Genomic DNA, 23969 nt, shown 5'->3' with positions numbered 1-23969 from the left:
ATCTCTCAAAGTCTGCTTTTAAACTAGGAACTGCAAGGAAGACAGTGAAGAGCTGGGTTCTGCAGCTCTAATCCTAAAGCAAACCTAATCTCTGTTGCATTAACTTGAATCACAGGTTGTACATATGCCCATATTTAAGCTGTCATTAGATCATAAAGTGTGTTTGAACATGCGCATGTGTGCCAGCTTTTGAAAGAGAATGTCTCATACCAATGTTCCTTATCTCTTGCTCATACTTATGATCTCTTAAAATGTATGCATCCTATTCAGGTCTTATTTCTACTTGCTAATGTAAAGCCTTTTCCTTATTGAAGTTTCTCTCAAGCAGTTCTAAAAGTACAGAAAAGTAAGCAGAAAATAAAGAGGTCTAAATTAGACCTGTTTATTTTTGTCTTTAGAAGAAAATTATTACATTTTTTTAAATACTCAGGTATTTATGTAGCCAAATATGGATAATATGATGATGTGGTTTTTGATTTTAGGTCTGCATCTAGAAACCAGGTGACTTCCCGTTTACCGTTCCCTTTTCTTTATTCCTTGCCTTTCTGACTTCCAGATTAACCTCCTGAAATTGACTCTTACATATACTTAATAAATTTAAATACATACATGGTATGGCCTTGTTCAAAGGCTTGAAGAAAATTTAGTGAATTAGTATCTATTATAAAGCATAATTAGGCATTGATTTTTCATTAAGCGTCTTAATTTAAATAAGGATTTTTCACAGACCTGTTTTTAACTAGCAGTCTCCTTATAAACATAAAAACAATTGTTTATAAATTAGATTGCTGATTACTTTGTAGAAGGGAGAATGGATGGAGCAGGGGTAGGAAAGGACTCATTTGAAAAACTGAAAGATGAAAAAAGAAACTTAAGATAGCTTTAAAGTAGATTTGTTGACATTTGGGTAAGTATTTGACATCAGGGAACCAAAGAGAACAGATTACTTCATTTACTATCAGGTTAATTTGATCTAGAAAGCAATTCTGAATATAGGTTATAACTGACACTGATTTATGTGTAATAGATTATATAAATAAAATACTGGTGTAGAGCATGATATACACTGGGATTATCTACAGTGTCAGTAGAATTTTAGATGACAGTTTCTTAGTCCATGGAGGATATGATTTTTAAGGGAATTGGAATATTCCTAAATATAGTGTTACTTCAATGTTGTAGGTAGTTAGTAAATACTTTTCTATAGATGAAATACATGTGGCAATATTTTAAAATTAGAGTAAGGCAGGTTGTGTGGTTAAAAAAAAATGCCAGTGTCCCATTACTAAAGCAAATTACTAGACACTATTGTTCAAGATACTAGTGTTACCTAGGTAGCCAGTTTCTAGCAAGGCAATTGCCTGTCTTAAAATGGTTTCTGTGACCATTTTGACTGATTTATTAAAACTTAGGCCAGAATTTACATCTGTGTGTTGTATTCACATACTTTTCTCCTCCCACAATTAAAACTGTTAACAGATTCATCTTTCTAAAATCAGATTTTTAAATTATTTCTCCCCATACATGGCCTCTTTTCAGAAACTGTTACTAGTTCTTCTTTTACCAACAGCTCTTGCTGATCACATTAAGCTTGGCATCTAGTACTCGTCACATTCTGGTGGCTGCTCACATTCTCTTCCAGTGCCTTTACTGCATGCATCTCCTTTCTGTTGATCTAAGCCGGCTCCCTAAACATGTGTCATTCATTTCCTTTAATACCTTTGCTTGCGTGTTCCTCCTACCTGAGTACCTTACCTCCTGTTCTCCTTTGGTCCTGTCCCTCTGTAAAGGCCAGTCTAAAGTCCGCTTACTTTACAAAGCCTACCTTGACCCTGTAGGCAGGAGTTGCTGGATTCTTTCATTGTACTTACTATTTGCCTTTTAATCATGAATTGCTGTTTTTGTAAATCTAGTCTTTATCTCATTGAGATGATAAATTCCTTAAAAACAGAGCTTGAAAGAGTGCTGTTGGAAACCCATCCTGTTGATGGTTTGTATTGAGTACTATTTATCTTTTATCTTCAGGTTTACCATTGCTTGTTCAGAGAACAATTGCGAGAACTATTGTGTTACAAGAAAGTATTGGCAAAGGTCGATTTGGAGAAGTTTGGCGAGGAAAGTGGAGAGGAGAAGAAGTTGCTGTGAAAATATTCTCCTCTAGAGAAGAACGTTCATGGTTCCGTGAGGCAGAGATTTATCAGACTGTAATGTTACGTCATGAAAACATCTTGGGATTTATAGCAGCAGACAATAAAGGTCAGTAACATTTCCTTCTTCTTTGAGTGTAACAGAATCTATTTAATTAAGCCTTTTCACAGACATGACTACTAAACATTGTCAAATTTAATGAGAAAAAGAGAATGTGTCATAGATTAGACCCATTAGACCAAATGAAATATATTAGAAGCCTTAGAACCAGGAATTTAAAGATTTTCTTCACTCTTGACAATATACAGTGGTACCTTGCGATACAAGCAGACCAACATATGGATTTTTTAAGATATAAGCTGAGACTCGGTCCGTATTTTTGTTCGAGATCCGAGCGAAATTCCAAGAAAGGAGTCATGATTCGGGAAGCTGCTGCTAGTTGGTGCACGGGTCCAGTATTGGCAGCACACCACCAGCATCTCGTTCTTTCTCACGTGTTACCCACAGAATCAAGTCGAATCTCATGCGCTGTATTCGTTCTTGCATCATTTTTGCATTTTTTACTAACTTTTTTTGTGTGCTATCATGGGGCCGAAGAAAGTGAGTGTAAAAGACAGTGGTAAGAAGAAGAGAATGATGTCGATAGAAGTAAAGCAAGAAATAATAGAAAAACATGAGCGTGGTGTACGAGTGATTGAACTGGCAAGGCTGTACGACTGCAATACATCTACAATTTGTGCCATCCTTAAACAAAAGGATGCCATCAAAAGCGCAAGTTCAGAGGAAGGAACTACAATTCTATTCCAATAAAGAACAAATATCCATGAAGAAATGGAGAAGCTTCTGCTGGTGTGGGTGAAAGAGAAAGAGCTGGCAGGAGATACAGTGACAGAGACTGTAATGTGTGAAAAGGCATGTATTATTTATGGTGACTTAAAGAAGAAAGAACCATCAACCTCAAAAGAGGCAGCAGTATATACGTTTAAGGCAAGTCACGGCTGGTTTGAACATTTCAAGAAGAGATCTGGCATCCACTTGGTGGTGAGGCATAGTGAAGCTGCGAGTGCTGACGTTAAGGCAGCTGAGGAGTACAGCGCACGTTTTGCTGCGCTTATCGCAAAGGAAGGCTACATCCCCCAACAAGTGTTCAACTGTGATGAAACAGGATTGTTTTGGAAAAAAATGCCCTGGAAGACTTTCATTACCACAGAGGAGATGAAGCTGCCAGGCCATAAACCCATGAAGGATTGCCTGACCCTTGCATTGTGTGCAAATGCTAGCGATGACTGTAAAGTAAAGCCACTGCTAGTGTATCATTCTGAAAATCCTTGAGCCTTTAAGACTCACAAAATTCTTAAAGAAAAACTGCAGGTTAAGTGGCTGCCAATGCTAGGGCATGGGTTACGCGGCAGTTTTTTATTGAATGGGTAAATCTCATCTTTGGTCCTTCAGTGAAGAAATATCTTCAAGAAAATAAACTCCCGATAAAAGCATTACTAATGCTCCAGCCCACCCACCTGGTCTTTAAGATGACATTCTCCATGAGTTCAAATTCGTGAAAGTCTTCTACGTCCCACCCAACACGACTTTAATCTTGCAAACTATGGATCAGCAGGTCATTTCCAACTTTAAAAGGCTTTACATGAAGCACTTGTTCCACCGCTGCTTTGAGGTGACTGAGAATACAAATCTAACCCTTCGAGAGTTTTGGAAAGATCACTACAACATCATGATATGCTTACGCATTATTGACTTAGCATGGCAAGAGGTTACAAGAAGAACCTTGAACTCGGTATGGAAAAAGTTATGGCCTGATGTTGTTGCGACAGGGACTTCGAAGGATTCGAACCAGAGACCGAGATCGAGGTAGAAGCGTTAGAGGAGACTGTGTCCCTTGGAAAGTCAATGGGTCTGGAGGTAGATGATGGGTCTGGAGGTGACTTAAACAAGCTCGTCGAGGAACATGAGGAACTCTCAACTGAGGAGTTGAAGGAGCTACAGATGATGCAACATACAGAGCTTCTGCAAGAGATTAGTAGTGAGGAGGAGGTAGAGTCGGAGGAAGTGATTTCTACAAGTGAAATTAAAGACATGCTGGCAATGTGGGAGAAGCTTTCAAGTTTCATTGAAAAGAAACACCCAGAAAAAGTTTCAACTGGTCTTGCTTCAGCACTTTTTTTTTTTTTTTTTTTTTTCATTTTTCTGAAGCTGGAAACAGGGAGAGACAGTCAGACAGACTCCCGCATGCGCCCGACCGGGATCCACCCGGCACGCCCACCATGGGGCGATGCTCTGCCCACCAGGGGGGCGATGCTCTGCCCATCCTGGGCGTCGCCATGTTGCAACCAGAGCCACTCTAGCGCCTGAGGCAGAGGCCACAGAGCCATCCCCAGCGCCCGGGCCATCTTTGCTCCAATGGAGCCTTGGCTGCAGGAGGGGAAGAGAGAGACAGAGAGGAAAGCGCGGCGGAGGGGTGGAGAAGCAAATGGGCGCTTCTCCTATGTGCCCTGGCCGGGAATCGAACCCGGGTCCTCCGCACGCTAGGCCGACGCTCTACCGCTGAGCCAACTGGCCAGGGCCTGCTTCAGCACTTTTTAATGACACCTATTTGTCACATTTCTGTAACATTTTAAAAGGCAGGCAAAAGCAAACTTCTTTGGATAGATTTTTATTCCAAAGTCCTGCAAGTGAAAGTGCCGGAACTGCAGCCAAAAAGGCAAAAACAGGTGATGATTAAATGAAAAATATGTAATGTTAAGCTTAGGTTAAGTTTAAAGTTAAGAAAGTGCATTTTTTTTTACAATTAAGTTTTTGTGGTTTCATTTTAAGTAAAGAAAGTGCAGTTTTAGTTTTACATTTGGTGTTAAGAAAGTGCAGTTTTAGTTTACGTGTCTACAGTGCCTGCATCCCTTCTCCCCCCCCTCCTCCGCCATTCACCTCCGTTAGCCGCACTCATCTGTCTCCCAACATAAGAATACAGTACTAAATAACACTTTTTTCTTTTATTTCATATATTTTGTTATACATTGGTAAAGTATACATGTGTGTTTCTTAATTAAAAACATGTCTTTTTTCATAATTTAGGATGGTTTGGGGATGTTTCACAGGGCTGGAACGGATTAAATCTATTTCAGTTATTTTAAATGGGAAAATTTGTTTGATATACGAGTTGACTGACTTACGAGCTCAGTTACAGAACGAATTAAACTCGTATCTCAAGGCACCACTGTATTCTTAAATCTAATTGTTTTACAAAATGTAAAGAGCTCTTTTACTTAAAAAGCCATGTGCTTTATTATTTTGCTTCTGGACAGTTATTGAGTATAATCATAATACAGAAAAAATAATAAATTCCAGTTGCTCAAAGTTTTGAGGTAGGATAGAGCCCAGATTATCTGTTTCTATTTAATCTCTTCCTGACTGTAAGGGCATTCTGATGCATACTAGTGACCATATATATAGGGAAAATCACTTCTCAGTGTATTCTATGTTTTAAGTCACCTGAGGCTGAATAGATTAATCTTTTAAGTAAACTCGGTTAAATAGAGACAGGGTTTCTACAAAGCCACCTTGACACTTCCTTGCTTGTGGCTCAGGTGCTGGGGCCCAGCAGGTGCTTAATGTCCAGGGTCAGAGCACATGCTGGGAAGCAGGGAAGCCATGTCAGTGCAGTCAGTGAGTGGTGACTGAGCAATGACTCAGACTGGACTTCACCTACTTTCTTGGCTTCAGTTACTACCTTTAGCCCACACTTCCTGCTTTTATAGTAGCTTCTGTCAGAGACTTAGGTTACAACTCAAGTCTCATCATTCCCAGCCTGAGTCAGATGTATCCCAGCTTTTCTGATTTTTAAAAAAATGCAATCATTATCTTTTTGAAATTGTCCAGAACTGTAGTATCTTCTTTTTATTTCTTTTCATTGTCTTCAACAGTATTTATTGCTTTAAACTGTTAGCAATATTTAATCTCGGTTGTTAATTATGAAGGATTTTATGATTTTTTGTTTTGCTTCTCTGTATTTTCAAATTTGTAACAAGCATTTAATGTTTATTTTTCTAAATTTTATTTAGAGAAAATTCTAGTATATAGAAAAGAATAGTATAATGAACTTCCATCTTCTATAAGCTCACTTTTAGCTCACTGCCAAATATTTGATCTCCTGATTTCACTACACTGCCCCTAACTAAATTACTAGAAGCCAATCCCAGATAATGTAGCTTTTTATTCATAAACATTCAGTTTGGATCTTTAGACTATGAAGAATATTTATGAATCAAAACCATACTACCATTGTCATTTTTTATTTAATTTAATTTTTTTTTTTTTTTGAGACAGATAGGGACAGTAAGGGATTGAGATGAGAAGCATCATTTCTTTCTGACAGCACCTTAGTTGTTCATTGATTGCTTTCTCATATGTACCTTGAGCGGGGATTGGGGCTACAGCAGAGTGAGTGACCCCTTGCTCAAGCCAGCGACCATGGGGTCATGTCTATGATCCTACACTCAAGTTAGTGACCCCTTGCTCAAGCTGGTGAGCCTATACTCAAGCCGACGACCTCAGGGTTTCAAACCTGGGTCCTCTGCTTCTCAGTCTGATGCTCCATCCACTGCAGTACCAACTGATCAGGCACCATTGTCATTTTTTAAATGTCATAAAATATCTAGTTAGTTTCAAATTCCTGTGATTGTCTCCTATTACTATTATTACTATTATTATTATTTTATTTTTTTTAAACAATTGGTTATTCACTTTAGGATGCAAAGTCCACACGTTGCATATGGTTGGTATCTGTTTTAAATCCCTTAAAATCTCTAGGTTCTTTTTCTGTCTTTTTTCTTCTTCTTTTCTTTTTGAAGTGTATTTGTTGAAGAAACTGAATAGTTTGTCCTGTAGAGCTTGCTACATTCTGGATTTTGCTAATTGAATTCCTATAGTATCTCTTAACTTGTTCCTTGTATTATTTGAAAACTGGTAGGTAGAATTAGAGATGAAATCTGATTATGTTTTATTGGTTTCCTGAAAATAGTTCTTACTTATATATTTTCTGTTGTATCATATCAGGAGACATAGTGTTTGATTATCTCTATTTTGTGACTGGAGTGAGTGATGGTTTTAGTCAGTGATTATCAGTGGCAACTACCAGATCAATATTACCTAATTTAAAAAGAAAATATAAACAAAAGTAGTGATCATAATCTGACCAAGTCCTTAGTTTTCATTTTCTTCTGTCTTTGACACCATTTAGCTTCTCCTCCAAATCTTATAGCAAACTTTACTATGTTCTGTGACTCTAGGCTTTATTTTTTAATAGTTGTCTTTATTTTCTGAAACTCTTCTTACTGATGATTTCTATGAAGGATCTAATAATACAAGTAGTAATTGCTCCCCTAAAGAACTTACCCACATTTATAGCTTCAAACTTATTATGGTGGTGACTTTCAAGTCTCCACTGTGGGCTCAAACCTCATCCAAGCCTAGTGTGTTTTAGGTGTGTTCCAAGTCGCAAGCACACTGGCACAAAATGCCTCTGCTGCTGTGCCCTGAGCTTCCTCTGCCTTTGCTCAAGCAGCAAGCAAGCTGGTGCTGTCATCTGGTGGTCACCATGGGAACTAGCTGACCTTGCAGGCTCTTTCTTAGCCCCCCCACCCCAATTCCTTGCTCCTTTATCTTTACCCTCATGATTTAGTAGTTCTTCCCAAACAACCCTTTATATGCGCAAGGCCTCTTAATATCCTTCAGTTACCTCATAAAACTCTTTCTTCCATCTACCTGTGTTCCTGTTTGTTTCTTGTATTTGTGAGCCTTTCAGTCTCGGTGCAGAAGCATGCAGGTAAAGCTGGTGATACTCTGTATCAAGGAAAAGAAAAGGTACAAGTTTGAACAGAATCAGTGTATGAAAAACAAGTTTATAAAGCACTAGTATTATGAATTCTAAATCCTTCTGATAGTACTCAGAAATCCCCTCCAGAATCTTCTGAGAACATCTTTTTTAATCTTTTCTAATCAGAGGTACTTACCTTCAGATAACAACCTTAAAAATACAGAAGTTGTTTTATGTCATTTGGGTTTTCTCTTTTGTTTTATAACTAATGAGGAAAGACACAGCACATTTTAAGTTCTGATGTTTCATATGTGTTGTATTAAATACTTAAAAAAAAGCTGTTATCCTATTTTTAAAATCTTCTTAATGGTCTTGCAAGTAAGGTATTTTTGTTGTGTGAAAAGAGACACAGACTCATTGGTTAAGCAACTTGTCTGATCTGACCTGTGGAGGCGCAGTGGATGGAGCGTCAACCTTGAATGCTGAGGTCGCCGGTTCAGAACCCTGGGTTTGCCTGGTCGGGACACATGTGGGAGTTGGTGCTTCCTGCTCTTCCTTCCTCTTTCACTCTCTCTTTCTCTCATTCTCTCTCCTCTCTCTCTAAAAATGAATAAATTAAAAAAAAATTAAAAACAAAAAGAAACTTGTCTGAGGGCACTTAGTAACAGCCCCTGGATTTCAACTCAGGTCACAATGACTTCAGGTATGTCTTTTACTGAATTGTGCTGCCTCCTAGTATTATAATACTTTTTTTTTTTTTTTTTTACGATTTCATGAAACATGGTTTTTCTTGTATTTCCAGCTACTTTTAGGTTAAATAGGCTTTTGTGGACCAGCCTGGCCAGAACCTTTACCATGATTCCCATGGGGAAGTGCTGCAGATTCATGTGTCAGCTTACAAATGAATTTTTGGCACATAATTCCTGGTTCTGGAGGTTCAGAATCACCTTGTGTGTGTAAAGCTGGTTTCAGCCTCTGCTTTTTCTCCTGGCACTTCGGTTCCTGTTTCAGCCGCCCCTTGTGTCAGTCATACCACTATTTTTATGTTTTTCTAAGCTGGAAACATTAGAGTCATAATCATGTCTGGTTTTTTGGGTGAACTATACACAGAGTCTGTCATTAAAGCTTGTCTTTCTTCATTTAGCCTTACTTGGCGTTTTGTTCCATTCCTACTGTGGTCACACTAGGGTCCTGACGCTTCTCATTTTCCTACTCCCTCCTTCATTGTTTCCCTCCCTCCTTCCAGAAATAACCATCAAGCATCTAACCAGAACCAGGCATTTTTCTAGGCATAAGGAGTTCCCAGCTCCACCACTGTCTGTGTAGTCTCAAGATGACCGTCTTTGAACTGATTCCTTATCTCTTAAATGGGATTAGTCACCCAACCTCATCTCTGCAACAGAGGCTTACTCTGAGGATCTAAGGGATATGTAGGTAAACGTATAAGACAGACTGCAAATGCAAGAAAACATGAAGGAAATACTTACAAACTTAAGCTACCATCATATTGCAGTTGTGGAATTTGTGGTAAAGTGATAACTTTTTTTTTTTGGTATTTTTCCGAAGTGAGAAGCAGAGTGGCAGTCAGACAGACTCCTGCATGCACCCGACTGGGATCCACCTGGCATGCCCACCAGGAGGCAATGCTGAGCCCATCTGGAGCATTGCTCCATTGTGGCCGGAGCCATTCTAGCACCTGAGGCAGAGGCCATGGAGCCATCCTCAGTGTCCGGGCCATCTTTGCTCCAATGGAGCCTTGGCTGCAGGAGGGGAAGAGAGAGACAGAGAGGAAGGAGAGGGGGAAGGATGTAGGTGCAGATGGGCGCTTCTCCTGTGTGCCCTGACTGGGAATCGAATCCAGGACTTCCACACACCGGCCGATGCTGTCCTGCTGAGCCAGCCAGGGCAAGTGATAACTTTTGAACAAATAAATTGTAAGTGTTCTGCAACCCATCTGAAATATTGTTATTGTATTTTGCAGACAATGGTACATGGACTCAGCTCTGGTTGGTGTCAGATTATCATGAGCATGGATCTCTTTTTGATTATTTGAACAGATACACAGTTACTGTGGAAGGAATGATAAAACTCGCTTTGTCCACAGCAAGTGGACTTGCCCATCTTCATATGGAAATTGTTGGTACCCAAGGTAACTTGAAGCAATCTTGTTATTTAAGCTTTAAATTCCTGTGGATCTAGTGTCTGTTGAGAATTTTTTTGCAAGAAGTCAGCCTAATTGGAGATGTTATCTTTCTGTTGAAAATCTCAGATAGAGTTAAGAATCTAGGAATCTGTTTAGAAATCCTATGATCATTGTGATAAAACCAATGTTTTTATGAGTTCTTAAAAGTAGCATTCAGTATCCTACTTGTGATTTTTGAGTCTAAGAAAATGTATTTTTTATGTATAGTATCAAATGAAATGTGAAAAGCTTGTAAATAATATAGTGTAGAAATCTTACCTGACCATCGAACAATTATATTTGACTTTGAGATAAGGAGACTGCATGTAAGATCCTTTTACATTTGAAAAATTAAATACTAAGTTTTAGTTATGAAATTTTTATGCTGTGATTATTGTGCTGTGTAGGATATCAGATACCACCAACATATCTCTATGCTCTGATTATCCACTTACTACTACACTTGATCTTAACCAAAAGGCCAGGAAGCTATCACTTGCTGCTGGATTTACTTGAGGTTAAGTAGTGGCCCAGCTATTGCAGGTGATGTGGGCTGAAATGCTTTGGTAAGAATTGTGATTGGTATTACCTTTTAAGCAATTATGTTTTATTTTATTTTATTTTATTTTTTTCTTTTAGGAAAGCCAGCCATTGCTCATAGAGATTTGAAATCAAAAAATATTTTGGTGAAGAAAAATGGGACTTGCTGTATTGCAGACTTGGGGCTGGCAGTCAGGCACGATTCAGCCACAGACACAATTGATATTGCTCCAAATCACAGAGTGGGAACAAAAAGGTACGCTCTTCACTAAATAGCATTTAATATGTTCTGAAAGCAGTCCCTTTTCCTTCGCATTTATTTATATGTAGCTCCTGAAATGCAAACTTTTTTAGATTGGCCACAGGTAGAAGATCTTACGGTTTTGCCTGCTTTGAAACCAAGGTTACCTGACTTTAAAAGATGCCTGTTGATGACAGGTGGTCCTTCCAGAAGATATTATCATAGTTATCTTAATTTTAATAGCAATAGGAGCTAATGTTTATAGGGTACCTACTGTATGCCTGCCATTTTAATGGATCTTTTTATATATTTTTTTATTTAATGCCCTCTTCAAATGCTATACTGTAGCTATTCCAATTATTTTCATTTCCTGAAAGTGGGCCTTTCTGTATCCTAGAGCCTACTTTTCCCTGCTGTTTCCCTAACTTGTACTCACTTTTCTTATAGGAAGCCTTTTTCTGGCTTCCTATTTGTGTTCCTGCCAAGAGCTCTGATAGCATGCTGAACTTGGACCACTGAGGCACTTAACACAATATGGTGTGGATGTCCTTTATTTGTCTGTTATTTTTCCACTGGATTGCAGGCTGCCTAAAAGCAGTTTGTACTCTCAGCATCCATCACAGTGCCTCATACATAGTAAGTCCTCAGTAGAAGTGTGTTAAATCCACAAGTCCTCAAAAGAATCTAACTTGGTAGGTGTCGTTACTCTCAATTCACAGATGAGGACTGCATGTCATGGAGGTTACATAAGGTGGCCAACCTGTCATATGGATAGTAAGCTGAAGAGCTGAGATTTGAACCTATGAACACAAGCTTGCTCCAATCACAGCATGTTGTCACATATATCTTCAAACTACTGCCTTGGCCTTGGCTAGAGCCAAGCTTTATTCTATCTAAGTTGTTTTTATGATTTCTGGATTCAACAGGGACTCTCAGAACTCTCTGGGTTCCAGGACAGTGGCTGCTGCAGGTCTTTGTAAGTCTTGAGCTGTATAACCTTTGTAGGGTTTTTGAAACTTCGGAACTCTACAATGTGGCATTAGTAGGGAAACTGGCATTCATTTTAACCTATTATTTTCTTCCCTAGAGTATGTCCTTGCCTGTCTTCCATTCTGTTTTAGTGAGGAGACTCTAGATTAGAATATGTAGTCCCTGCAAAGTACATGATAGTAAGTGGAGTACATTAGGACATCTGCTAACTGTTCTGTGGCTGTCATTGGAAACTAAGATCATACAGCAGATAGCAACTAGGATTTAGTTGACATCATTAATTTCCAAACCAGTATGGTTATGTAATACTCTTGAGGCTAATATGATATCAGTTATGTAATATATCTATATGACTATATGATTAGAGAGATGTCTGAAAGCAGATTCATCAAATGTTAATGCTGTGTGGAATGATTTTTCACTTTGTTCTTTATGTGCTTCAGGAAAATTTCTGTAAGAAGTATGAGTCATTAAAAAAAAAAAGCAGAAGCACGTGAACTATACATATTTTGAAAGAGGGGGAATGCCTTAACATTATTTTTTTTTTTATTCCCAGGGGAAAAAGAAAATTTATGAAACAGTTCAAAAAGAATATGACCACCATTCAGTAAATTAAAATGCTGACTCTTTTTTTAGGTACATGGCCCCTGAAGTTCTTGATGATTCCATAAATATGAAACACTTTGAATCCTTCAAACGTGCCGACATCTATGCAATGGGCTTAGTATTCTGGGAAATAGCTCGAAGATGTTCCATTGGTGGTAAATTTCTCCCCCTTTCCTCAGCAACTTGTCATGAACAGAGTTGTTTAAAAATTGCCTTCTGTTTTATTGAATGAAATTATACACATCAACAGTCTGAAATTATGTTCACCAGGTACTCAGGAGACTGCCAAAGAAAATAAAAGAGCTAAAACTGTCAGTGAGGGAAAACGACGTGTCATGCTTTATCCTAATGCACAGCCTTATCCTGGGGTATTCTTTCTCTCTTTCCTACCTGAGTCTTGGAAAGCATCTGAAAATAATCCTTTAGTATCTTGAAATACAGTTCATTAGAATGGAGGACTGCTTCAGTGCCCACCAGGAAGCTGTCTCTGACATGGCCTGGTCAAACTGATTTCTCCCTGAGATTGTGGTTATGTCCTCCAACTTAGAAATTAGATATGCAGAGCATCACACAGTTATACAGCCATTACATTACTTTAAAAAGTAAGTTTGTTTCAATTTTTAAATTTAGTTTTATATTTAGCACTTTTGATATTTCCTCAAGAAAGGCTCTTATCCTTGGGGCCCACACTTGGCTGAGACTAGGGTCTCAGGTTTTTGAGGCAGTGAGGGGCAGAGTATGTCTCATCATTGTCACAGAGAGGACAGGTTATTGACAGAGGCCAGTAGAGGAAGGGACTTGCACCTGAGGCTTGCCTTGTAGGGTTCACATTACAGTGATGGAGGGTGTATCCCTGTACCAAGTGAGAAGCTGTGCACTCACAGAATAACTCGTTTCTTCTGTTTTATTGAATGAAATTATACACATTAGAGTGTATAATTCAGATTAGAGTTCTAGGGAGAAGTGTCAGTGGCCCTCACATCTCACTCAGCTCAGTTCACCATCATTAAAATAACCTTTATGGTCCCACAGTCATATTTAGTGTCAAGGTGTGAGCCCAGTACCAACTTGGACAGGAGGCTTGTTACAGATGTGGATGAGATAGAGCAAGCCCTCACCCTGGTCCCACTGATCTGATTTAGTAACGGGGCCCTGGAATAGGACACTCAGGTGTTCCTTTCCTGGCATTATCTGAGTAAGTTCTTTAAAATAGATTTTTTTTTAAATCTATATAGGAATTCATGAAGATTATCAGCTGCCTTATTATGATCTTGTACCTTCTGATCCATCAGTTGAAGAAATGAGAAAGGTTGTCTGTGAGCAGAAGTTGAGGCCAAATATTCCAAACAGATGGCAGAGCTGTGAAGTGAGTATTTCTTTTAGATACTATGCAGTTTTCTAAACTGGTTCTAATTAGTAAGTAGAAATTTGCTACTTTAAGGAAAAAAGACACAAGAATTCCCTTTACTTTCTTTTTCACGGCAATTAAACCAATGAGTAAAAATGGAATGCTTGACTTTTCGTATTCGTTTTTAAGCACATTGAAAGGGTCATAGAGTATTTGCACTGGCCATCAGAACACTGTTTAGATCTGCCAATAACCAAAGCACCTCTGTTGGTTTTTTTTGTCTGTTTGGTTTTTTTTGCACCTCCATTTTAAATGAATGCTTCCCTTCAATCGGGGCAGCCTAGAATAGTGGGACGAGTGCTGACGGGAATTGAGAGGACGGTATTCCAGACCAAGCCTGCGTACCATTCACAGTGACGCTGGGCAGATGACTTCAGTTCTCTGACCTTACCGTGACTTTTTGTAAAATGAGGAACTTGGACGAGATGATTATGAAGATGGTTCAGATGATTTTATATTTTCTTCATTTGATTGCCCATATGATTATTCACCAGGAATTTGGGGAAAATGCTCCTAGCAGTGTCTGAGCTCAACCCTATCTCTTACAAAAAGTTTTTGTAATTGTAAATTTAAAGAATTCGTAAGACAAATTTTATGTAATCTATCTTTAATTGCTAACTGTTACTAATGTAATATTGGTGACGCAGAGCATTTCCTTCCAGATTGGAAGTTTTGTGCTTTAGGAAGAATTAAAAGCTGGCCACTGAGTAGGTGATTTACATCTTAAAATAACGTAGTACTCAGTAGAACCTTTGGCATCAAGAGAGCTTCTTAGCTACCTGTAACAAAGTCATGTATTCAGGCCCAGATATAAAGCCTCTCGTGTGCTCAAAGAATTGGCATGTTTATCAAGTGAAACTGGGCTAGGTTTTGTCTTTGAAAATTTTTATCTTAATACTGCAGAGTACAAACTTAAGTATTTATGCACTCAATAATTAGAACAGATAATTCTTGAACAGATAGATGGCTTTTTAAGTGTGAAGAAAAGTTGGCAGCTAATATTAAGAGCAGAAATTCAACTCGCAGTCACTATCATGTCATGCTGAGTCAATGCCATCGCTGTCGCTTTTGTTTTTTCTTCATTTACTTTGTATTCTATGTCCTTATTACTAATTCAGTATTTCACTTTTCTATGGTTTTATAAATCTCTCAATAGTTTGAAACATGTTTAAAAAAAAGAATATGAAACTGACTAAAGAAGTGCCTTCCAGAACCTTCTGACCTTTTCCAGTCTGGACGGTACAGTTTTTTTCATCTTGGGATATCCCTCACCTTTCATCCTGGGATTCCCTTTGCCTCTTTTGTGGTGAATCCTCCTTCCTGGATCTCTTGTCTTCCTGTTTCTTGGTTTGCTCATTCCTCCCCTCCTTCAGAGCTCTGCTCATGTTACCTTTCAGTGAGACGTTACCTCTCCATCTATTTAAAATAACACTCTCCTTCCCTAAATGACGTTTCTCCTGACAGTCCATGTGTTTTGCTTACTTAGCAACTTTATGCTTTAGCCCTCTAGAATGTAAGCTTTATAAGGCAGGCATTCTGTCTGTCCACTGTTGTATCCCCAGCACCTAAGATGGTATCTGGTACATCGGAGGCACTCAGTAAAGATCTGTTGAATGAATAAATATGTTTTATGGGCACTTAGTCTTTTTTTAATCTGGAAACAAATGTTCACTTCTAGGAAGTGCTCCTGAAATAGTTCTTTGGTTCTCTTTCATTTTTCTCTCTTCTGTTTCTTCAGCTCTGATTATGAATGTTACACCTTCTAATTTGCTTATGTTTTCCCTCCTGTTACCCATATTTTTGTTTTTCTCTACTCTCTGGGCGATTTATCAGCTTTTATCTTTTCTTTTTTTAAAAAAATCAGGTTTATCTTTCACTTCTGTAAAGTTTTTCGAAGTCAAACAAGAAACAAAGCCTATCAATGATAAATCCTATACCATATTTTCTTTGATCTCTTTGAAGATATTACTGATGGCTTTTTTTTTTTTTCTGTGTACAGCTTCTGCTTTCTCCAAGTTGTTTTTTTCTGTTTGTGTCAACTTCTGCATTTTATAAACTTTCCCCAAATATCTAATCAAACTCGACTCTCTGTTTTAAAACAGGATACTGATAGCGTATAGGAAGCTTTGTATACATGAAGGAGTGTTTTGACTGTGGTCTTTAAGGTGATCGGACCAGGGTTGCTTCCTTGGGGAACCACTAATGTCAGCCCCTGCAGGTGTTTCCCCCGGCTGCTCAGACTTTCCCGGGATGCTCGCGCATTTCTGGTCTCTTGCCAGGGAGTCTGTCCGTGTTGCTGTCTGTTGCAGGGAAAAAGCCTACAGCCTTAGCACTTAGTGTGTTGTCAGTATGGAACTTTCTCCTCTGTGTTCCCCAAGTCAGAAAGTTCTGTTTTACCCTCTCTGATGCAAACCTCTGTTCTACTGCTGGGGTGGGGGAGGGACAGGTGTCTGGGGTTCCAGCTTTTCTGGCTGATGCTTCTATTTTTCCTTGAACTTCACTTTAGAGGCACCTGACACAGTTAATTCCTCAATTTAAGGTGAGGCTTCAGTGGGAGTAGGCTCTTTGCCTTTGCACAGCTCTGGCTTAGAATTCAGCTTTCTCAGGTCTGCTGAGGGAGTCACCCTGTGTCTGCGTTCCAGCTGCTGGCACCAGTGCTTTATCACTGGGCATTTCAGTTATTCCTATTCATGTGATATTACGAATGATGCTCAAACAAAAAAATGTGTACGTACATCATTTAGAAAGAAAACTTGCAGGTAAACCATTCTTAACCAGATCAATCGAAAGTGGTGCATGCATTAATTATTTTTCTTGTATTTTCTTGTAGGCCTTGAGAGTAATGGCTAAAATTATGAGAGAATGTTGGTATGCCAATGGAGCAGCTAGGCTTACAGCTCTGCGGATTAAGAAAACTTTGTCACAACTCAGTCAACAGGAAGGCATCAAAATGTAATTCTGCAGCTTTGCCTGAACTCTGCTTTTCTTCAGATCTGCTCCTGGGTTTTAATTGGGAGGTCAATTGTTCTACCTCACTGAGAGGGAACAGAAGGATATTGCTTCCTTTTGCAACAGTGTGATAAGGTCAATTTTAAACTTCCCAGGATTTCCATGGACCCAGGAAACAGCCATGCGGGTCTTTTCTGTGCACTATGAACTCTTTCCCAGGAACAGTTACAGAATATTGTGTAGTCTACCTGTACTTGTTTCAATACAAAGCTTTTTTTTTTTTTTAAGATGATTGCTGGTCTTAACTTTAGGTAACTCTGCTGTGCTGAAGATCATCTTTAAGGGTACAGGAGCTGGATGGCTGAGTTACATGAAGCATTTCTTGTTTTTAAAGAAAATATTACTCCTGCTTAGTACATTCTCAGAGGATTTTGAACCACTAAAGAGTTTCCTTGATTCAGACTTTGAATGTACTGTTCTATAAATTTCAGGATCTTAAAACTAACACTTATAAAACTCTTACCTTGAGTCTAAAATGACCTTATATAGTATGGAGGAACATAATTTATACAATTGTATTTTGTATACTATTATTGTTCTTTCACATTCAGAACATGACATGCCTTCAGGCGGGATTGTACTATACCAGTAAGTGCCACTTCTGTGTCTTGCTAATGTAAATGAGTAGAATTGCTTAAAGCCTGTGCACGTTAAAACCTGTTGTGTTTCAATTGAAAAAGTGTATTTATTTGGATAACCCAGACTTTTTCTTTTTTTGTTGTTTTGGGAGAGTCTTGTGGTATGTCACTTGGTATTCCATTTTGAAAATGCCTTTCTCCTACCAGAATGTGCTTAACCACTAAAGAAACGAAGTGGCATTACTTGGTAAATTGTTATCAAGGTCATGTTTGAATAGTCTCACATCAAGTTTTTTATTTTAGTTGTGTCGTCTAAATATACTTTTAAAAACATCAAGTGGCACTCTAGATGCTTAAGTTAAGTACTTTCATTTAAAATTTATAGCATACAGACTAATTTTTCTAAAATGGAAAATTTGTCTAGCTGCTTGTAAAAAATGTGGCATTCTGTAAGCCATTTTGTTCTTTATCTGATCAAAGACAGTGTTATTTTTTTAATAATGAATTATGTTTAAAGTAAGACTATGGTTAATATTAAATGGTAGGCCTTTTTTCTAGGAAGGTAAAGGTAGTTAATAATTTGAGTAGATAACAGGTGTGCAAGAGAGTCACATTTGTTACGTAGGAGTCATTGTTGGGTGGATTTTCTGTCTGTGACTAAGGTTAGAGTCATTGTGGTTCTGAGGTCTCACTACAGTTTGAGGAAGGCAGCTTTTAATTCAGTCTTTACTTCTGTGTGCAGATATTTTAACTGCTTAATTTACATGATTATCTAATAGGTTCAGTACACTCTTGATATTTGTGAGAGTGGTAGCTAAAGCGTATTCTGAGTATAGGTTCTCTGTTTACAGATGTTTTTGGTCAAATTAAATGTTTAAAATAAACTGGTCATCGTCTTCTCACATTAAGTTGAAACTAGCTTATAGTAACTGGTTTTTACTTCCAGTGCTCAGTCTTTGCAGGGCTTTTACAGTTTTCAAGGTTTTCTTTATCACTGTGATCTTATTCTGAGGGGTCAAACTATCTTAGCTGTGAGGCAAGAGACACTGACTGTAGAGTGCTGTCAGCTTCCCAGTGAAAGGGTCAGAATAACCTTTACAGTATTTAGGTCAGTAATAGTGACTGCGCTGCATTCTGATGATGTCTTATCTCTTACACACACAGTAAATTTGAAAGACTATTTGGTCTTAAAACCAAAGTAATTTTAGAAAGAATGACATTACATAGGAATTTAGTGTCAGTTTCATGTGTTGAAAAGAATCGTGGTGAAAATGTGCTTAGAGGTTAATATTTTGACTCCGTATTTGATTTTTTTCTTTAGTTACTGTGATTTCATCAAAGCAAATATATGCGTTTGAGAGGTTTGTTTTTATAATTATATTATAGTTCCTGTTTAATAATCTATAGCTCTGTGATTAGCCACTCTTTTTTCTTTTTCTTTTTTTCCTTTTTTTGTTTTTGGTCATTTCTAGGCCCACCAGACCTGCTTTATGAAATCCAGGGGACCAATGCATTATATCACTGAAACTATTTTTATATAATTTTAAGAACATACCAAAAGTTCTTGTCTGATTTAAAGTTGTGATATATGATTTCTTACTTTCATATAAAGTAAATCAGTTTTTGGTGAGGATATTCTTTATTAAATCAGAGATTGAGTTATAATTTTACTTAAGTGGATAAAATGTACTTTTAATGAATCAGAATTTTTTAAAAGTTGGAATTTAGTTCTAATTTGGGTCTACGCATGACTGCAGCTTATTCCTTCTTTGGCTAATGACAGTTTGATAAACCTCAATTGGCTAATATTGAAAATGAAAGTAATTCAAAGAATGAAATCACCTGCAGTTAAATTTGACTAGAGTGTTAATTTTGTCATTTTGAAACCCAAGCCTTTATTTATACTGCCTGTCTTCAGATGCTCACCTTCCAGAATTCAACCCGTCTAAAATATACCTTCAGGTGAATTACCTGTCTACATCCATTTAGTCAGTTACACCAGAGGAATGGGGATGGGTGGGTGTGACCTGGTAGGGTGCAGACATCCACGGTCCTTCCTTTAATAACTTGAGCTCTGTTTCTCCCAGCCTGCCTTCCTGCTGATCCCTGACTCAGAGGTCACAGCCTTGCCAACCTTCGCCTTCCCCTCTCCCTTCCCCCTCCTTCCTCCTCCCCCCTCCCAGTAGCCTTTTGACTGAACAGCTGCCTTTGAGACCTAGAGCAAAATGGTTGATGGAAGTTGTGGCAAACTTTTATTTCCTTGATCATTAGATGTTGCTAGGAGGGGTCTCTAGGTTTGAAGACTGGGCAGATGCTGGCCCTGCTGGCTGCCCTACTTTGACTTCAGCCTTGGCGGAGGGGTGGCAGCAATGGCCATGGGAGATGTGCCAGGAGCAGCGGCCAGTTGTATTCCCCTGGGGGACAAGGTAAGGCCCAAAGCACTGAGCCTGTGATTCTGCTGTAATAATAGTGCTCAAGAAGTGCCTTGAGTCTGTGTACAGTGCCGTAGCCATCAAAAGTTCCAAATTTCAGTTCTTATTACAAAAGAAGTGACCAAGTAAGTGGTCATTTGGCCATTTTGTTGCTTATGCATGAGTTACTATTTTTTTTCCCTACATTTGAGAACTATCACATATAGAATATCTTGCAAAATGGCAAAGTGCTAATTAAAATGCACAACAAAATCAGTATCCCATTAGACATGTCGTAGAGAGTTTATTCTTATCCTTGCACTGAAAAAGCAATTGTATAAGTCAACGGTTTCTTTTGTTTCCTTGACTCTGGCAGTGTGCTGGCTCCAGATGATGGAGATTCCAAATGATGGTTCTGTTACAACTTGGCAAAAAATGCCAATTCACATGCTTTTTAGAACCTTAAGAATAGCTCTGGACAGGTATTGCAGCTTCTTGTGTCTGTTTGGAATGCTGGAATTCCCACAGGGCCCTCTGTCTGGGAATACTGGACTTCTAGGACATTCTGAGGATTGTCAGTACATTTAAATTTTTCAATCCCATTATGCAATCTTATTTGTAATTGTAAACTTTAAAAATGTGGTTAATAACATTCAACCTGTTTTTAAAGCTTAAGAAGAACTTCAGTGACTTTGTTTTTATTTTTTAACAAGATTTGTGAATGAGTACCATGAACCCTGTTTTGATAATCCCTTTTTCACATTGTGCCAATGGAATGGGGTGTTTGATATTTCTTTATATGTCAAGGAGATGCTTCAAAATGTCAATTGCTTTAAACTTAAATTACCTCTCAAGAGACCAAGGTACATTTACCTCATTGTATATATATGTTTCATATTTGTCAGAGCATTCTCCTGGTTTGCAGTTTTATTTCTATAAAGTATGAGTATCATGTTGCTACATTACTCAAATGGTACTGTATTGTTTATATTTGTGCCCTAATAATGTTACCTTTACTTTCTGTTTTCTGTATTTTATTGTATTTGTGCAAAATTCTTTTGGCTTTATCAGTGTAATCCTGGCTCTTTCAGTTATGTACAGAAAATGTCCATATGAATTTTCCTTTAAGTTGAATGATTTTGAGAAACCTGTAAAGAGGAGAGAAAAACAAAACTGCAATTCCCCTTAAGTTTTAAAAATATGTATATTGTATTTGTAGTAATATTCTGAATGAACTGTAAATAGGAAGTAGAAGAATGATACTTATGTCAAGTCTTAACACTACAGTAGAGAAATGGAAGTAATGGAAATAAATTACCTTTTTTTTTCCCCCAAGCGCTAGTGGCATAATTTAAAATAAATTGTGTATTTTGGAGTGAGCCATGCTGTTATGAGATGTAGTTGCTACAGTTAGATACTAGACTCTGGGTCACTACCTAGTACCGATTACAGTATCAGAGCGTGTGGAGAAGTGCTCGCCTGCCTGAAGGTGCGTCTCTGGGTGGTGGCTCCTGGCTCCTTTCCACGGGCTTGGGTGTGTGGAACTGTCGGTGGGCGGATCGGGCCTATCTGCATGTCTGCTTCTGCCTCAGCAGATTTGCTAAGTGTGTGTTAAAGTAGGGTTTTATCTTGATTCTTACAGTTTTTCCATGACTTTCAAAGGAAAGCATATTTTCATCTTTCCTAATTTAAAGATTTGTGAGAATGGACTTAGTTGTAGAAATCAGCTTTTTTTTTTTAAGTAGATTTGAACAGTGATTATTGTGTGTGTGAGAGCCTGGCTGGTAGGAGAACTGAGGAGGTACTGCTGGAGGAGACGTGGACCCCAAACCCTGACTGAGACAGGTTTTGCAGATTCCATTGCTCTCGCAGTAAAGACTGGTCACTTCAACTCAAATACTGGATCTAAGGTTTGTTTCTTTCTTCATAATAAAGAAGACACCTCTGTAGAATTTCATTGGAAAAAGTGTAATTATTTTTGAAACATCATAATTCAGAGAAACAGCTTGACTAGCTTTATATAGATCTCTTCTGCCTCTGGTGTTTCCTAATTTGGAAAAAGTGTTTTTACATATATGGCCTGCTAGACATATCTTGCAACTGTGCACTTTTTTGGCTTCGTAATTGAGGATTTACAAAAACAATGAGGCTATTCTGAAAAATGAATAGAAAAACTTGATGTTACAAAAGCTAGGACCCAGTGCTGTGTGATTAAGCCACTCATAATTTTAAGGATTAGGACAGATACAGTTAAATAATATTAAACCATGTGGAAATATAGGATTTTTTGTTTGAGCTGTAGAGAAATGGAAAGGGATAGAAAATTAAGTTTTCTATCATGAAAGAATAGGATTATAAAAAGGGATTAGCAGTTTAAGTATTTCTTTTTTTTTTTTTTTTTTTAATTTTTATTCCTTGATTTTAGTGAGAGAGGAATGGAGAGAAAGGAACAGATCAATGTGCCCTGACCCTGGATCGAACCTGCACTTCAGGACAATGCTCTAACCAACTAAGCTATCCAGTCAGGGCTTTACCTTAAGTATTTCAAAGAGAGAAAAGGTGAAAGAAAACAATTAAAGGAACATAAAAACGGGAGCTGAAAGGGAGTTTGGGCATGGATCAGTAATGTGCACATACTGTGGTAGGCAGCTCTTAAACACTCGGTATCTTAATGTTGTTATAAATCAGGGGTCAGGAACCTATGGTTCGCGAGCCAGATGTGGCTCTTTTTATTTTTCTGAGATTGGAAATGGGGAGGCAGTCAGACAGACTCCCGTATGCGCCAGACTGGGATCCACCTGGCATGCCCACCAGGGGACGATGCTTTGCCCATCTGAGGCGTTGCTCTGTTGCAACCAGAGCCATTCTAGCATCTGAAGCAGAGGCCAAGGAGCCATCCTCAGCACCCGGGCCAACTTTGCTCAAATGGAGCCTTGGCTGTGGGAGGGGAAGAGAGAGACAGAGAGGAAGGAGAGGGGGAGGGGTGGAGAAGCAGATGGGCACTTCTCCTGTGTGCCCTGTCTGGGAATCGAACCCGGGACTCCTGCACACCAGGCTGACGTTCTACCACTGAGCCAACCGGCCAGGGCCTAGATGTGGCTCTTATGATGGCTGCATCTGGCTTGCAGACAAATCTTTAATAAAAATAATAATGTTAAAAATATAAAACATTCTCATGTATTATGATCCATTCATTTCCTACCGCCCATGTTCATGGTTGCGGGTGGCTGGAGCCAATCACAGCTGTCCTCCAGGACAACACCAAGTTTTTATTGGATAATGTGTATGTAACATACACGGGTCATTATATGGCTCTCACGGAATTACATTTTAAAATATGTTGTGTTCATGTCATGGCTCTCTCAGCCGAAAAGGTTCCCAACCCCTGTTATAGATGATGTGCAGAGAGGTCCAGTGCTACATTAAAGGGAGGTGTTGATAGATTACTTGTTAATGTTAGACCCTTTAAAAGGGAAAACTGGGAAAAGTTATGGACATCAGCACTAAAATAAAGTTAGAACTGCTCCTTGGCACTCCGGATACCCTCAGAAGGAACCAGAGGGTCATTGGATTCACACGCTGAAATAGATGTGGACACTCAGTGAGTTTTGGATTAAATGCAGTTTTGAGACAAATCCAGACGTGAGAGATGATTGTGCTTGTCATTACCTAGCATTTGAGTTTTGTCCAAGTGCTTTTATTTGCATACATCACCTGAGTTTTGCAATTAGAATGGATGGTGATCAGTTGAAGGTGTCTTCAGGGCAGTGCACAGGACAGAGGTGCCTGGCAGGTCTTACTTCAGGAAATTCCTGAAGGGGAACCGGGTGTGCATTTGATAGAGGGGTACAGCCAGAAAGAGCAAGTTTTGCATGGGAGGCCCAGGGGCAGCCTCCTTCCTCACTGGCCATTCTGCCTGTGACCTTTCACCCAGAAGGTGGAGCTCAGCATGTCCCCCTGGGGATTCTAACTTGGGAGACCAGTGGCAGGTGGCCAAGCCTTAGCGTTCACCACTATCTCAAGACTAGTGAG

The 23969-nt window shown here is 38.7% G+C and overlaps 1 protein-coding gene across 1 annotated transcript in view; it reads left to right on the top strand.

The window, feature by feature from the left end:
- Window positions 1–21891, top strand: part of TGFBR1 (transforming growth factor beta receptor 1) — a 54402-nt gene extending 32511 nt beyond the window's left edge. The window contains exons 4-9 of the mRNA XM_066367570.1: window positions 2026–2256; window positions 9954–10121; window positions 10794–10950; window positions 12562–12686; window positions 13767–13897; window positions 16770–21891. Coding sequence (XP_066223667.1) covers window positions 2026–2256; window positions 9954–10121; window positions 10794–10950; window positions 12562–12686; window positions 13767–13897; window positions 16770–16895 — 938 coding nt within the window. The 3' untranslated portion in view covers window positions 16896–21891. The remainder of the gene's footprint in view (window positions 1–2025; window positions 2257–9953; window positions 10122–10793; window positions 10951–12561; window positions 12687–13766; window positions 13898–16769) is intronic.
- Window positions 21892–23969: the final 2078 nt, after the last annotated feature.

The sequence above is a fragment of the Saccopteryx leptura genome, chromosome 2 (genome assembly GCF_036850995.1).
Source record: "Saccopteryx leptura isolate mSacLep1 chromosome 2, mSacLep1_pri_phased_curated, whole genome shotgun sequence".
Lineage (NCBI taxonomy): Eukaryota > Metazoa > Chordata > Mammalia > Chiroptera > Emballonuridae > Saccopteryx > Saccopteryx leptura.
The sequence above is the reverse complement of the archived record's forward strand: the minus strand, read 5'-3'. Positions and strand labels throughout refer to the sequence as shown.